General features: G+C 44.0%; 1 protein-coding gene across 1 annotated transcript; it reads left to right on the forward strand.

Annotated features, from left to right (window-relative positions):
* Positions 1-1,072: 1,072 nt before the first annotated feature.
* Positions 1,073-17,164, forward strand: hs3st3l (heparan sulfate (glucosamine) 3-O-sulfotransferase 3-like). Its single transcript, XM_084342826.1, has 3 exons — positions 1,073-1,872; positions 13,419-13,648; positions 15,196-17,164. The coding sequence occupies exons 1-3, from the start codon at positions 1,397-1,399 to the stop codon at positions 15,582-15,584; spliced, it is 1,095 nt and encodes a 364-aa protein (XP_084198952.1). The 5' UTR covers positions 1,073-1,396; the 3' UTR covers positions 15,585-17,164.
* The last annotated feature ends 549 nt before the right edge of the window (positions 17,165-17,713 follow it).

Here is a 17,713-nt window from a genome sequence, read left to right on the forward strand (position 1 = left end):
ATTAAACGTGTAAACGAGTAAAGACATGCAAATGAATTACCATGGATATATCACATACTGTATAGCTCACACCTTATATCACAGGTACTGTATACAGTAAATCCTGTCTTCTCTGGTGGCTTGTTGTTTCTCTCTGGAACACAAAGTTTAATCTCGCTGTTGGCAGATCAGTTTAGTCTCTCACTGCAGGACAATGCAGTGGTTTTACGGCACGGGTCACATCTGCTGCGGGATAATGACAGGGGTAAGCCAAATGGAACATGAAGTATGTGCGTATTGGTGAGCGTGTATGTGCCAGTACGTGCGTGTGCCTGTGCACGTGTGGTTGGAGGGGGGAACTAATGAGTCTCCCATGAGCTATTATCCGTACCTTAGCTCCGCACTCTGCAATAATAAAAGCCAACATTGCAGAGCTCCCTAACAGGAGGCTGCCACACAACACACGCCTCCGATAATGTGCGTGATAAAGCATCCACTCAGGACGTGCACACCTCTTCTTGGATCCCACCTAGATCCACCTCTGTTTCAGGTGTTGTTGGTGTGACTGTCACATTTGAGACGTGGTGTCTGGATGTGGGTTCACACGGGCCCTTCTCCGGGGTCAGGATCAGACTACTGGCAGCTGCACTACATAGACTAACACTGTCTGACCACTAAGCCAATTATGTGATTGGTCCTAGTGTGATAACCCAGTTCACTTGTTTACCTACAGATTCTGTGGCACAAAGCTGCAGAAGACGCAACACAATATGTGACAGAATCTCAATCAATCAATCAGATTAGATGGGAGTGATTGTGGCACAAGTAAGGTAACGGGCATGACCATGGTCTGCCACTGGATCCATCCCATCACAGGTTCCCCCAATAAATTATACTGGAATTATACCAGCCTCAGGACATGACCCTCCAATCTACAGAGAGACACAGGGACACAGAGAGACAGAGAGAGGGAGAGAGAGACACACACACACACACAGAGAGAGAGAGATACACAGAGAGAGAAAGAGAGAGAGAGAGAGAGAGAGAGAGAGAGAGAGAATCCCCATGAGATGAGCCGTGGTGCTGCTGGAGACACGCAGAGTAATCGTTTGGCGTGGAAAGAGAGAAAGATCTCCGCAGCAGGCCGGCTCGGATATTACAGCTTTAGTCTCTCCACGTTATCAGGGAGGGCGAGTAAGTGGGTGCACACTCTGGATGTCACGCAAAAACTAGTCCCCCTGATTGCTGGATTCGGGAGGGGGCTCGATGCGCTCCGGACGCGCAGCATGAAGGAGGAGGAGGGCAGCGGAGCGCGCTGAGAGACTCTCCAAGAGTGTGTGACCGCCGCCAGAGTATGAAGGGATGTGAGCTGAACTTGTGGTAGAATGGCACCTCATCCCACATGGATCTCTGAGGGATGGCAGCTTTTCACCACCACCATCACCACCACCACCACCACCAGAGCGCGGACCTGCGGCGGCTCTTCCACCGGCTCACCATCGCGACCTCTCTGAGCATCCTCTGCTTCTCCTTGGTCTACCTCCTCACCGGATGCTGCGAGTCGGAGCTGACAGAAAACTTTGAGATCAAGGCACCCACGCGCGAGTTCCTCGTGGGAGGGTCAGGATGGCCGTACGACAGAAACGGAACCAGGGAGGTGACCACCTCGGTTGGCGAAGGCGCGTCCAGCGCTCATCCCGGGCTGGAGGCGAACAGCTCGGGGAAGGAATGGACAGCCACGCGGAGGTTACCCCAGGCTCTCATCATAGGGGTTAAAAAGGGAGGCACCAGGGCTCTGCTGGAGTTTCTGCGGCTCCACCCGGACATCCGCGCCCTGGGGTCGGAGCCGCACTTCTTCGACCGGCATTACGCGCGAGGACTGGACTGGTACAGGTACGCACACATTACGCAGAGAATCTGTTTCAGCAAAGTCATTGAATGTCCCAACGAGTGGCCAAATGTGATTCCTCTTCATTTCTTCCTTTTGCTTTACAACCCGTATGTAAAGGAGAATCGACACTTTTTCTCGCTGGAAGTTTATTTTAGGTGCAAATCAACGTTCGACTAAAAAACTTAATGAGAACATTTATATAAATGACTTTGACTTGCGTGTTTGTGCAAGTTAAGATTTTGAATTGTAAGTCAGAGTGCCGAGCAGGAGCCTCCAGCTCCACAACAAATCAATCTCTTTGTGTTTTTTTGCATACCCAGACATATCCACAGCTATTCCGCGGAGGGTTAGGTGACAGTCAAAGAGACTCTGCCATCTGGCTATGCCAATCTGTGCATGTGTGCATGCGTGTGCCCGCGGTGCTTGCTGCGTCTGTGTGTGTTTGTGCACGTGTGTGTGTACAGTAGGGAGAGAGGGAGGCCTTGCAGGATGAGTTGTCACAGAGCAGCAGAGTAATCATCTCTGGAGCCTGAGCCAGATGTTACTGTTGTCATGTGGCTTTGTTCTCAGCCTGTTCCGTGAAAACTTGGATGTACTCGGAGCACACGCACACACGAGTGAGCTTCAGGGAGACCACATTCAAGTCGGTCACAGTGCTTGAGGAAAGATTTCAGATGTCTGGCCTTCATTTAGCTTTCTCTGTCAGTGAATGTACCTATAGACCAACACTGCTCCAAATGTGGCAGATTAAAAATGCATCCAAATCTGGCCTACAGGCAGCCTGCTAACAGCTTACAGTATATTACTGGGGCTCAGTAGTGTCACTGGCTCAGCTCTGGGAGCCTCTGTGGCGTGTCAGCAAAAATGTAACCTATGAGATAAAGTGGAGGGATGAATTTTTGTTTTTAGGTTAATGTGACTCTGACAGACAGACGGACAGAAGAACCCTATAATCTGATGTACACAGAGGCAGAGAATCTGTAAAATCTGGAGGTTCTGGAAAAGCTCCTGTAGCGTCCGTGTTCTGCCAGCATGTGTGTGAGTGTGTGTCGCACCAGGTGATGTGAATGTGACACCAGATTGTCACGTCCTCCCCTCGGACCAGATGGGGCTCGCTGCACGTCGAGACACTTGACATCAGTGTCAGCTCTGCCAGTTGACCTCTGACTGCAGGTCACTTTACGCTGGGAGTTAATGATGTGTTCACACCACTTCATAACACACACACACACACACACACACACACACACACAGGCTGACAGAGGACACAGAAAAATACAAAGACGAGTCTAAATGACTGTTAAACGTTAAATGTTCTGCATCACCCGTCAGCATATGTTCTCCTGTCTTTGAGGATAATTCTGCTTTGTTAACGTGGGTGTTATTTTTGTAATTGTGTTTATTCTTCCTGTCAGTAATGATAACATTACGTAACTGCTGACATCATGATGACATCACTGTAACAGAGCGGTCAGACGGCTTGTGAACAAGAGCCAGAACTTCCTGAAGCACATGTGGAGGTCAAACACCTGAAACACTGAGGATAATCCCGCCCCTGGAAACTGTGATGGGAGACTCTTGTCAAAATGCTACAACCTGCTGGTTGAGCTGGCCTGATGCTCGTGAGCTAATCTGCTAGCATATTTACTGCGGACTGCCCGCTGTGTGCTGTCAGGCAGCTACACCGTCTTCTTATAGACCACACTGAGTGTGTGACGATGCTGTCTGATGAGTTTCTACTAAAAACTGTCTCACTCACACTGCATGGGAATTTATTTAAAAGAAAAATGTGTTTTCTTCTGACTACAGTAGTGTAACCTTGGTTACTGAACATGACATTTTGGGTTATATTAATTAGTGTGGCGGCTGTGGTTGAGGAGGTAGCGTGACTTCAGACAGGGTGCACACTAACTGTAGTTTAGCTCCAGCGAAGATTTCAGCTTTAAAATGGTGTAAATAAAGTCTTTTCAAATCAGTTTGGGATCCCAGTGCGTCTGGAGACTTCACACCCGACCAGCTGATGTCTTTGAGGGAGGTTGTTCTTTCACATTTTAGTGATGATTATTTCTAAGACCCCAGCTACTTAAGTTTTATTATTACATAAAACAAATTTTTTTTTATAGCACTTTAACCATTATTTTTTGTAATTATTCATACATGTAGCCTTTACGTTGTTATTTCATGTCTCTTTTGCCTAAGAGTAATTTTAGTTCCTACCTGCCCTTGTTTCAGGAGGGACAGTTGTCAGTATGACCAACTGGAGGTAACATGTGCTACAGGAAAGTGACAGATCTGCTGTCATCTCTAAGGGAGGGAAGTTGGGTGTACAGAGTTTTGCTGCGTTGATGTGAATTAAAGAACAGAAGAGAAAATCTCGGCCAGAAGGTCTGGAGAACACCAGCATGAGAGAATGAAGACGTCACAGCTGTGCTGCTGTGTCCAGCTGTGCTTCTTCACTCATTCTTTCAGTAACAGTGGACAAGCTATTAAGGTGACTGAAAAGCAACCCACTGACACTTTGGCTGTTCTGTGTCTGTGTTGTGGTGAAGCAGACTCCTTCAAGGCAGCAGTGCACTTTGATGCCACTTGGCTGATAGAAAGGTCAGCTGCAGCTGTAACATCACTTTCCTGTGTAGATGCCTTTTCTCTCAAACCCTATTAAGGACAACCGAAGAGGAGGAGATATGGTGTATCTTCCTCAGAATCACTCAGAGTAAAATAACATTTACCCTCACCAGGGCAATTGAGATCAGAACCCCTGACAAAGATCCACTAATGGTGCTGTGAGCGGAGATTGGATCTGAAGCAAGGCTGCGATGAGCCCTGAGATGGACTGGAAGTTTCCTCCTCACTGTGTTGTCTGGGATCGATAGCTCTATCTCTTGGCTCTGACCTTGGGTTGACTCCAGCATTAGAGCGGTTAGCGTTGGTCAGCTCGGCTTCTGTTACAATTAGCAGGAAGCTTTATCCTACATTGGCATAATCCCCCCCCCAATACACACACCGGGGTCATGTTACACACAGCCTTTTCTCTCTCTGGAGCTCCGGAGGAATCCATTAAAACTGCTCAGCTGGAAATTCACATCTCACTCGTGATGGTTTCCTGCTGAAAGATGGCATGACAGGTGGACGGTGAGAAAAGGGGGATAACATAGAGGGTGAAGAGATACGGCTCGGGTGAGCTGGAGGTTAAAGGGTGCAGTCAGTGTTACCGCAACATCACACATCTCCGCTGACCTTTGCCTCAGCCCGGGGGACTGTCATCAGAGCTGGGCCTGTGTGTGTGTGTGTGTGTGTGTGTGTGTGTGTGTGTCGGGCTGACTTCTTCAGGTTGTATTTTGTTCTTGCTCTCTGCAGCGACATTCATCGATGTATTATTGACTCTGAGTTACTGGCACAGCTTTAACCTGATAGGTTACATCGTCAATGTTTGCTGCTTGTGTTCATTTCCAAGAAGTCATATCTAAAATAACAGCATAGAGAACACAACACTTTTGTGTTTTGTGGTGGACGACTCAGCATCATAATTCCACAGGATGCAATTCAATTAATAGTATGAACAATACTCTCGGTAATTTCAACCACCAGTTTTGTGGGTTGAAACGACGACAGCATCTAGCGAGCAGATTTAATTGGCTGTAGCTAGCTGGTGTAACATAATGCTAATGTTAAATGTACGTTTGTTGAAAATACATAGGCTACATGAAAATATGACAAGAGAACGGCGTAATAGCTAACAGATGAGTGAGGAATAAGCTAACACGGTGTTATCTAATGAAGTTTAATTGTTTCTGCTTGAGCGTAAACTTCTAAGAGCCAAATATGGACCAGGACAGAGCTGCTAGGCTAACGCTACACTCTACAATACTAGCACCTTAGCTCCCACACACTGGATGTTTCGGTCCTGTAGAAATATTTGTTTTTTATCCAAAATAACCTGTAAACTGACAACATAGTGTAGTAGACACATAACATAGGCCTTCCATTTCCTAGCTAATGCTAATCCTAACTATTGTAGTGACCAAGTTAGCTGGACATGCTAACCTTTGTAGCTGGCTACATTTATGCACGTCATTCCTTTTGCATGTTTTATTTTTGTTTTGTAGAAGCTAAAAAAGCACATTCCTCCACCAAGCCCTTACAGTCTGTTTAATTTAATCAAGTTCAACACAATATCAAATAATACATATTTAAATCCACTGGATCCAGATTTTTATTTGGATTGACATCAAATTGTAGTCATTCATAGATACCAGCCACCTTAATATGCCTGTTTTTTTCATCAACTTCCATGTATTATTCCTTGAGGAATTCATTAAAATGTTGAAAACATCTCGCAATGTTAAAGAAAGTGAGAGAAAATCCCCGGATCTGTCTCTTTATCTGGATCCGCACCAAAAGTTAATGTGGTCTATTCTGGGCTGAGACCCATCCTCCACCCAAGCTTTATGGAAATCTGTTCAGTAGTGTTTGTGTAATCCTGCTGACTAACCAACCGACCAACACCACATGGACATGTGTGAAAACATAAGCTCCTTGGTGGAGGTAATGAAACCATCCATTATGTTTCTCTTCTGTAATTTCTTGCAGTTGTTGTTTGTTGTACTGTCCAAACTCTTTAGATTCCCCGAGGATCTTCGGTACAAAGCTAAGCTGTAGTCAAGGGGCAGCATGAGCTCGGGAATCATTGTGGCTAATGTGCTCGTCTGGAGCATATGTCAAAAATGTTTCTATCCTCCGGTTTTAGCTGCTGGTTATAATGATTCCATGGATCAGACAGTCATAATAGAAAGACACATAATCAACTTTGTTTGCAGTTTGAGGTGTCCTGTCCAGTTTTACAGATGTTGCTGGTATTATGGGGCTGTATTGAGAACATTGATGCCGTAGGGGAATTTTTCGCTGTAATGCCATGAGTGGCCACTGGATGAAATAGTGAAGAGTTGTGTTCAGGTTCTCTGTGCTTCATTTAAGGGACGGGGGGTGAATTAGTTATGCCCATGCTTTGTTATAGCCTTACTCTTTCTTTTATTTCTTTATGTTTATATTTCTGGATGTTTGGGATATTGTTAAAAAGTGACTTATCCTAATAAATCCAGTCTGACTTATAAATTCTATGTGTGACACCTCAGTTTGAATTCATCTGGAGGCACCCTGCCTCGGAGGGAGGGACAGATCGACTCGGTCTTCTCAGAATCAGCTGCTCTGATGGCACAGATTCATTTGCAATTCATATTGACCTCGTTAAGGGAGGCTTTTAAATTCATACCCATACATTGGTGGCTTTGTCCTGCCGTGACACAGCACATGGTGCTACTTGTGTTTTTGTGTTTGTACAATGGAATATAATTGCCATGCAAATGATGGAAGAATGGCTGCCAAAACATTTGATGTCCAGCGGGATTGAGTGGGCGGGAATCAGCAGCAAACACGGATGAAACACATTTATTGATCTGCAGCAGGAACCAAATGTCAACGCACGGTGAAACTTCATGCTGAAGTGTGAAGAAATCAAAGCTAGAGGGACGGATTCAAGTTTGGATGCACACTGGGTTTCTTACCAGGGTTCAGGTGTGGTCGGTCCGGTCCCTGTACTGTACTGGAGGTGATCACCATAAGGCCCAGACGGGTGAGGCGATCTGGCTCTCATTAAGGCCTTCCTCTGGGGATTTGGAAGTGGGGGCGGGGGGGTCTGGGGCCCCTCTATGATGGATGTCTCCTGGAAGTGGACAGGGCACAGCCACAATGGACCGAGCCCTAATGGTCCCCCATACAGAGGAAATGGATGAGCAGTCCCCCAATAATACACACAAAACACACTTCTGCATTCATAAGACAGACGCACTCAGATCTCACATCTGACGCATAGATAAGCAGTGAGTGTGTGTAATAAACACAGTCAGTACTCTGCTCTCTGATTGGTTGTTGTTTCCTCCTTGGATCAAACATCAAATATAAACAAACCAGATTTTTACATCTTTGATCCAGCACTCCCTCATATCCCACAATCCTTTGCTGCATATTTCCTGCGCTGTATGACGCTCATTGCAATTGCTTCACATTTGTTAACGCACACGCACGCACACACACACACACACACACACACACACACACACACACACACGCACACACACACACACACACACACACACACACACACACACACACACACACACACACACCACATGACACAGCATGCTACTGATGGGGCTCCAGAGGGTCCTGGCTCCCCCAGTCTCCACCTGCCACTCTTGGTCCCAGCTGAGGCCCCCGTGCTACATTACCATTCTCAGCCCATCCCCTCCACATTCACACCAGCACCTTCCCGCTTCATACACCCCATCATACCACACTCATCTTTATACACAAATCCTCACTGTTCCCAGTTGTACTCCATCCACACCCTCCTACGCATACTTAGCCTAAGCCCCCACAGGATCAATAGCCAGTGGCCTTGGCTGGCCCGGGTTAATTCACCAGGGAGGGTTCCTGATATATTGGGAAATGGACGACAAAAGTGAGGTTCCTCAAAGGCAAACAGAGGCTTATTATAAGCTGCTGGATAATCCCTGTGTTCATCTTACTGGATGTTTGATCTCACACTCAATCGTAAATGAGCAGTGTAAGGATGTTGGTAAAACAGGGCTTTAAACTGCCAATTAATCGAGCCACCTTGGTTCGTTGCTTGGATTTCCTCTGGAACACATTGTGTCACCAGCTGCTTCTGTTCACCTGCCGGGGACAGGCTCCGACACCCCCCAGTACCCTTTCCACTCCACCAGTGTGCAAGCATGCAGGCCAACCAGCAGGAGTCACTAGTGGGGTAACAAGGAGACGATCCCTCACTGGCTTCCCATCTGTGTTATTCATCTTGTGATAAGTAGCAAGGGAGGAAGATGCATGACAATTGTTTACATATAGAGGCCGGTGATCTGTCTAAGAAGCCAGACTCACTTAGCCTCTCAATTTCTTCATTTGCACCATTTAAAACACAACCTTGCATTAAAGATAGTTGTTTTTTGCACAAGCTCCTCATTGGTCATGTTGCTAGCCTTAACTCATGAAGCATTGTTTACAGTGCGTCACCCAAGAATGAGCCACATGAAGTCATTGTCCAATCAGTGGTCATGTACTTGGCCACATCACTGCATGCCTTCCAGATCAATCACGATCACAGATCAGATCAGATCATGGTTTGTTCATGGAACAGTCATGTGAGTCATTACTGAAGACACAAAGTCAGCTATCAGCAAGTGGGAATTACTCATCTGTTCACATGTGATGCAATACTGGCCAATCAGATGTCAGGATTGCCATCACTGTGCAGCACGTTCACCAGTCTCAGGCGCTTCAGTGCATAGATAACATGAAAGTTACTCAGGTAATTTTTTTTAATCCATAAGTCTAAATATACAAAATGTTTAAAACAATCTGATCTGACAAACAGGAAGAAAAAAAAATGTTTTCAATTCATTGTTTCAGTCATTTTTATTATTCTTTCACACATGAACACCAGGAGTAATGAGGAGGACGATGTAAAGTCCTGAGAATCTGATGACGTGGGCTGAGATTAACCTACACCGTCCTCAGCACCACAACACTCCACTGTCAGGGAGTCATCCCGAACACCCTGTCACACTCACCTGTGTAACATTTAATGGCATCTAGTGTCACAACTTACTGAATACCTGTCATCTCATCCTTCCTTATGACATAGTAGCATGAGGGCATTTTGTGTTATTAAACAGCTATTTTGTCTGTTGATTAGTGAGTCTGTGCAGATCTTATGGCAGAAGCATATTTATAATAGATGTGTTCTCCTGATGGTGTCCTGGGGGGCAGTGATTAGCTCTTTGTGCGCAGGTAATGGTGTGGGGCTCTTGGCTCGGAGGCCGTTCACAGACAGATTGCTAATGGAGGCACGTTTGTATCCATCCCATCATTCCTTCATCAGTCACACACCCCTCTCATTTAAAACACTCCAGCAAATGTTCTCTCTCTTTCTTTCTCTCTCTCTCTCTCTCTCTCTCACACACACACACACACACACACACACACACATTGTGTTTAAAGGGAAAGTCCACCACACCCACCGTTTATGTCTGCAGAGTGTTTGTGTGTAATTTTCAGAATGTGTCTTTTTCATTTATATGTGTGTGTGTGTGTGTGTGTGTGTGTGTGTGTGTGTGTGTGATGGATCCAGTGGGAGGCCAGAAGCATGATGGCAAATGCTTTAGTAATGAGTGAATAATGAGTGTACATTCGTGTGTTTGCAGAGTGTGTGTGTGTGTGTGTGTGTGTGTGTGTGTGTGTGTGTAACAGACAGTGTGGCACCTCCAGCTCAGGGTATTGGAGTTAAAAGGGAAGTCTTCAGGCTAAGTGGTGGTAAGCGCTGCCTCACACCGATCAGATCAAATGAAATCACTGTGTGTGTGTGTGTGTGTGTGTGTGTGTGTGTGTGTGTGTGTGTATGTGTGTGTGTGTCGGATTCATAAAAGTGTGTGTGTGGGGTGGGGGGTGGGGGGTGGGGGGGGATGTATTGACAGGAGGTCATGTTGCAGGCTCCTCTGAAACCTGAGCAGAGACCAGAGGACAGTCAGAGCGTCCTGTCCTCACTCTCAGTGTGTCCATGTGTCGTCTCTTTCTGCTCGTCCGTCTCTTATTAACGTCTCATTTATAACTCCTCGGGAACATTTTTTATTGACTCTGTTTGTTTTGTGATACATCTCTAAAATAGGACGTAAAATAACACGGTCACCTCAGTACCTTCTCATGAAACAGAGACAGAACATAAAGTGAAAAGATAAAATGATGAACATGTTTAACTCATTCAAAATGGTGATAGCAACCATGAACTCTTCAAGCTGCTTTAACACATAATTTAATATGAGCAACGGGTCAGCTGATAATGTCTAACGTGAAGGGAATGTCTTACAGTGATGTTCACACAGAGAATTATCACTGACTCAGCAGTCCCCTCAGTGCTTCAGTGTCTTTCAGCTCATTGTTTTGGTCATTAGGCAACAGCGTCAGTGTTTCAGCTCAGTCTCTTCGTTTTTATCAGCCCTATTTCTGGCTGCAGCAGGCAAACAGCCACAGAGGAGCTGGAGGAGACCAGAACAGAGACAAAAGGTGGATGATATTTGACGCACATTCATCAGGGGAACACAAACACAACTCATAATGAATGCTAATGTTACTCTGTGATGTGTAAAGTGGCAAAAAACCCCAACAACAATCAAAAAGCAAAAGAAGAACTGACGCAGCTTTAATGTTTTGTTTAGCCAACGCCTCCCAGTAAGAGCCAACGCCTTCTCACTCCGACCTCGTCTAACACAGCAGCTCTGTCAGTGGCCTCGAGCTTCAAACTAAGAATAATAATATGTAATATGCAACGTCCGGTTTGACTTTCAAAATAAAGCTTGCTGACAAACAGTTCACACATTATGATATATTATGACTCTTGGACTGTTTAAACGTTGTGAAAACGCTGCACTTTGGTTAGGTTGAGGAAAAGATGACACTTCTGGTTAAAATAACTACGTTCTGTCTCGTTACGTACATAAGAACGTGAGAACAGGCTGAGAGTTGAATCATTTTTGCGATGTCATGGTGGAAAATCAATACATTTGTTTTTTTAATCGGTATAATTTAAAAAGCTTTGGATAAGATAAGAAACAAAGTCCCTGGATGGAGGTTTTTGGGATTCATCACACCAGTGGTCTGTTTAACTCATTTACTATAGATTTGGCAGATGTTACATCACAGAAAACATTTTGCAAAGCATGCTGCTGTGTTTAGAAGATTTTAATGTGTTTTTGTTTTATTTGTGCTTTTTTAGACAACAGTTGATGACCACTCATACCTGAACTAAAGGAATGGCTACCCTTGGCTGAGAAATAGCACTTTAGAAACTTGGATATATTATGAAATCCATTGCAGTTATCACAGTGTCTGGATTCACTTCAGTCACAATGTCATATCTGCAGTTAAAATGCATTATTGCAGAGTTGTAATGTAAAACTGATAACTGTTAATTCAGCCCCGATGTTCACTGTCAAACGTATTTTAAAATCTAATTGTTCTGACTGTACAGAAATGAATGCAAGCTAATAGCTTCCTGGAGCAGTAAGGGAAATACAATCTGAAATCTGAAAGTGTACCTCATGCATTTGATAATGGTCAGAAAAGAAGGTATACAAGACTGAAAGGAGATAAAAACACTGGTATCCGTCTTTGTACTTGAAACGAGCCGAGATGCTGAATCAGGGCTATGTGCGACCGTGCTGCTGAGGCTGTGTTTGGTCAGACAGTCAGGTGTGTGGCAGGTGTGTTGGCAGATGTCCCTGAGTCCCCAGCCGGTCCTGTGGGCCCTCTGGAGTCATTTATCTCTAAATGAGTCCCATCTGCTGTGCTTCTGCTGTGGAGGTAGAGGTGAGCAGAGCCAGACTTGTGTTTCTGGAGCGCGGCTGTCACCGGCCCGCGTGTCTGGATCACTGGAGATCTACTGTGTATCCACTCTGTCACTGCTCAGTCTCTAACAGTATGTCTGTCACAGTGACTAATGTGTGTGTGTGTGTGTGTGTGTGTGTGTGTGTGTATGTGTGTGTGTGTGTGTGTGTGTGTGTGTGTGTGTGTTTCTGAATGCTGATAACCTCAGTGTCAGGCAAATGTCTTGCATGTCTATGTCTATGCATCGTTAACTTAATGAGCAAATTTCCCTCTGAATCCTCCATGATTACCTGTAAAGTGTTAAAGCAGTGATTTGATGTTGTGGGAAATACACTCATTCCATTTCAGGCGAGATGAGCAGATCAATATCACTCACATATCTGCCTAAATATGGACCAGAGTCAGGATACAGTTAGCCTAGCTTAGCATAAAGACTATAAGCAGCGGGAAACAGCTAACCTGGCTCTGTCCAAACTTAAAATCATCTACCTGATTACACTTCTAAAGTTCACCAATGACCTAATTTAAGTAGCTGTTTTGCCCATCTTCCAGTCTTTATGCTAAGCCAAGCTAATCCATCCATCTTCTCATCTAACTCTGAGTAAGAAAGCAAAGTAATAAGCATAGTAGTTCCCAAAATGTTGAACTATTCCTTTAAATGCAGTGTATGTATACTGTGTTGCCATGCTATACACGAGTCAGTATCCCAGCTCCCAGGGCGAATCTGAAGAAGCTGCATGCGGAACGTGTCGTTCGCTCTTTTGTTTTTAATGTAACTGCTAATTAAATAGAATCGATCCGTTCTGGTGCGCTGGAATATTGATTTTTCTTTTTCTTCAATATCCCATATGTTATGTTGAATTATGTAGAAATAGGCATAAAATAAAACACAGTCTATGCAGAATATTCCCATTTGATGGAGCAGTGCACCAGTGAGACACTAATGAACCAGTCTGAGATCAGTGTACAGCAGCCTGCAGTAACCGTGGTGCAGTCTGATGAAAAACAAATCAAGTGTTGTGAGTCATATTACTGCTCTTCTACTGGTATTTTGCCAATAAATTGTCTTGACAACACATTTTTCCTGTACTTCCAGAAGTATGATGCCCAAAGCCCTGGACGGCCAGATTGTTATGGAGAAGACGCCTCGTTACTTTGTTACTGTGGAAACACCAGCACGAGTCCATGCTATGTCGCAGGGCGTGAAGCTGATCGTGGTCGTCCGTGACCCCGTGACCAGAGCCATATCTGACTACACGCAGATCATCTCCAAGACCCCCGACATCCCTCCCTTTGAGAGCCTCGCCTTCAAGAACCGCAGCACAGGTACGATCCTGCTGGTGACACTGGACACACGACAGTGGCTCAAATCTGGAGTTTGGTTTCTTGATCAGTATGATCTTTTTTTTTTCTTTACTGTGTACAAGCAAGTGAAGGCAAACAGATAAAGACCTATAACTCATCAGCATACAGTAAATCCTAAGTGCAGTTTTACAGGCATCTATCAAACATAGAAGAACCAGCTCCACTCAGTCAATTCTATTTGTGTGGAATCCTTAATATCTTTAGTATCAATTCAAATTAAAACAAATATTTGAAATTAACAACAATCTCATGTATTTTTAGTGTATAAATATTGAAATAGGAAATTGGTTTATATGGCAACATAAAGGAAAGAAACTCTGCTGCTGGTACATCAGAGAAATTATAAGGAGAATTAGTTCAGACAATGAAGAGGCAGCTTTCTTTGTGTTGTTTGGACGGCTGATTAAAAAAAAGCAAAATGTGCAGTATGTCGAAAACCTTTAAAGAAATAGTTCACCCAAAAAGTAAAATCCAGTCATCATCTCCTCCCTCCACGCTGATGGAAGTCAGGTGAAGTCTCGTAGTCCACAAAACATTTCTGGAGCTTCACAGCAAAACAGAGTTGCAGCATTCTGCTAAACAGCTGAAGTAGCTGGAGACTTTTTTAAAAACGGACAAAACAACCAAAAAAGCATCAAATGGCTCCACACAGCTCGTCTGCTGTAATCCAAGTCTGCAGAAAAGACGTTATTTACACCCTTTTTAAAGCTGAAACCTTCGCTGTAGCTGCTAAAGCTAACAGTGTTAGCACATTTGGAGTGTCTTTTCAGATCAAGTAAACACTAAAAATATTTTATGTGTCTATTTTTTGGATGGTTGACCATTTTACCGTTGTTTTAAGTCTTTGTGCTTTCTTTGTAATACAGTTTTCTCAACATTTTCCTCTCTTACCTTTACTGTAAGTTTCTTTATTACTATGTTCATAGATGTGTTTCTTGTTCTGTTCGAACCCTGTCTTTAAATATGTGTTTTATGAACTTGGAAAGATTTTCACGGATGCAGCGGGGGTGGTAGGCCAGTCTAAATGTCCTACTATGTCGGACAATAAAGTGAATCGAACCTTAAATCTTGAGTCTCATTATAACTGCAGAACTTGCCTGAGATCAGTTTTCTTCAGCATTAAAGTAATTCACTGTTGGTCTGCAGTCTGAACACGTCACAAAGAAAGTGCTAACAGCTACGTCTGCATACCAATTTGCCTAAATGTAAACAAATATAGACAAACATGGCTCAAGTTGTCACCCACAGCTAATTCACTGACTCTGTGGCAACATTATACTTCCTGTTTACAGCCTAAAATTAGTGGTTTGTATATTCCTGGAATATTAAAAAAGTATTTGGATCTATCCATTCGTATACGGATCTTTGCCCTGTGTTGTGAGACTTAAAACGCCCCTGGACAAGGCCCATATCTAAAGGGTAATGTATTAAATGTTGAGGTTGGATGAGATAGTTGGTGCCAGTAGCTCTGATGAGTTTGAATAAAGACATCTCTGTCTTGTCTCCAGGTCAGATTGACTCTCTGTGGAGCCCGCTGTGGATCGGCCTGTATGCCCAGCACCTAGAGCGATGGCTGGCCTGGTTCCCCAGGACTCAGATCCATCTGGTCAGTGGGGAGAGGCTCATCTCTGACCCGGCCGGAGAGCTGGGCAAAGTCCAGGACTTTCTGGGTCTCCAGAGGATCGTCACGGACAAGCACTTCTACTTCAACAAAACGAAAGGCTTCCCCTGCCTGAAGAAGCCGGAGGGCAGCAGTAAACCTCACTGCCTGGGGAAGACCAAAGGGAGGATGCATGCCTTCATTGACCCGGAGGTGATGCAGAGACTGAGGGATTTCTATAAGCCACATAACCAGCGCTTCTATCAGATGGTGGGCCAGGACTTTGGATGGCAGTGACCCTGTGATTTCGTGGAAGCAGAGGCTTTTGTTTGCTTTGTGCAAATTTTCCATCTGACTGAAACAGATGCAAAGAGTCGGACTGCAGAAGATTCAGAGAACAGAGCTGCTTCTGACCAGCAGACGGACACGTCACCTAACAATGAGAACCCAGTGTCAATACGTCCACCTCTAATCAGTCGTCTTGTTCTAGAGTTTGAAAGACAGCAGCGTCATTTTATCTGTCGTAGATGTTCAATAAAAGGTGCTTTTGTGGTCCGAAACAAGCGAGTCCCCTCGCACCTCTCTCGTTCGGTAGGATACTTCCTCCTACCCCAGCCGGTTAAATGAAGCATTTGTGTGCGCAGTTGGTCATGTGACTGTGGTTGCTATAGGTTACTGCTGTAAAAAGTTGAACGGTGAAATACGCAGTGTAGCTTTTAGTGTCTCTTGTCGGCAGTGTAATCCCGATGCTCTAGTTGGTAGGCTGTAGTGGCACAATGAACAGACACATCTTCACACTCCCCCATTTCCATAACTTTCTTTTTCTACCTGTTTGTTCTTAAGTCTCACCAGTTAAGAATTTCAAACCAATCAATGCATACATATTGAGTATTGTCCTCCAAGCATTGTTCCCGAAAAACGGGGGATGAATCTTTTATGTGGCGAGCAGCAGAGGGGTGAACGAGAGAATCTTTATATGAGCTCAGATTTGACTGAGTGGTTTTGTATTCCTGAATAATGAATGTGGATAAATGGATGTAGGGGAATTGGTGCGCATCACTCGCCTCTCTGCCTATTGGCACATTTATGTGCTCGGCTTAGGTTAGCACCCGACTGCAGAAGCACCCTACTGTACCCTGAGAGAAGTGAAGGGACCACTGGAGGACAACCAAAACAAGACCAGGTCACATCAGTGAGAGAAGGTCGACCCATTGCTGGTCAGGGTTTTACTGTGTTACTGTGAGAGGGCGTGCTGACAGGGTTGTCTCTTTTCAGTTTGCATGTATTTGCACTAGTTTGGAAGCATCAAAAAATAAAACTATTTTTAAGAAAAGGACTTGCAATGGATTTTTGTGCTGATTCTTGGTAACACATTATAATAAAGGGGCTCTGTGGAACTTCTGTGTTGTGCTTAGTTTATGTTAGCGGACTACATTTCTGGGTAAGGTTAACTGCTGTTGCTAGACGAGGCACTCGAGAACGTGCATAGTCACATCCTTTGGACTGTCACAGAAAATCTGACATACCTGAGTCCTTCACAAAGAAATCCACAGTCCAGCAGCATTAAACTACTTCAACATGTCGTCCACAGGCTTGTATAGACGACCGAGAGAGATGAGGCAGGTCTCATTTTCCACGTCATGTCACAGTCCACTCACATATAGACAATAAAACAATGTTAATACATGTAAATTACTACAAACTGTCACACAGAGCCCCTTTAAGGCTCCTTTAATAAGCATTAGTTAGTACGGAATAAAGTCCTTAAAAATAAGATGCTTATTAAAATTAATAAGACAGCATCATAAACATGTTTATCGTCAGATTAGGAGACATTTAAAAGCACTTAACAGTTTATAGATGCTAATAAATGTAGAATAAAGGAATCATTAACATTAAGAAGGCATGTTTACAAAAAGCATAATATACTTTATTAATAAGTGCAGAGCTAACTGGTAATAAATGTATAATTACATATGTATTAATTTTAATATGGAACTGAAAAAGCATGGTAAAATGTTAAAGACGACACAATAGGTAAGTTGTTTAAATAAATGTGTTTGTAATGTTGTAATGAACATCATAAAAGACTCATAGAGCTTTTATTAACATTCTTAAGCTATCCATAAACAGTCTTTTTTAAAAATTAAATGGTTAAAAATGTCTTCTAATCTAACAACAATCATGCTTATTATGCTTATAAGGGCCTTTTTACTTATTAACTAATGCTTATTACAAGGAGCCTAATGTAAAGCGTCACCGTCTCTATAAGCCTTAATGAAGCAGGTTTGGGTTTGTGTTGAATGTGAGTTCTGCTTTGCAAATGTAAATCTGCGACACCAGAGATGAAGCTCCTGCCTGATGAGATGCAAACAGTCTGGTGGTCCCAGATGAAAGTGTCCCTGTCACAATGTGAATGAAACCAA

Source organism: Pagrus pagrus (assembly GCF_965226575.1).
Source record: "Pagrus pagrus genome assembly, chromosome: 21".
In the NCBI taxonomy this organism is placed as follows: Eukaryota; Metazoa; Chordata; class Actinopteri; order Spariformes; family Sparidae; genus Pagrus; species Pagrus pagrus.

Coding starts and splice junctions, on each gene's coding strand:
- hs3st3l (XM_084342826.1), top strand. CDS start 1,397: ATGGCAGCTTTTCACCACCACCATCACCACCACCACCACCACCAGAGC. Junction 1,873..13,418: donor CGAGGACTGGACTGGTACAG/GTACGCACACAT, acceptor CTGTACTTCCAG/AAGTATGATGCCCAAAGCCC. Junction 13,649..15,195: donor CTTCAAGAACCGCAGCACAG/GTACGATCCTGC, acceptor TCTTGTCTCCAG/GTCAGATTGACTCTCTGTGG.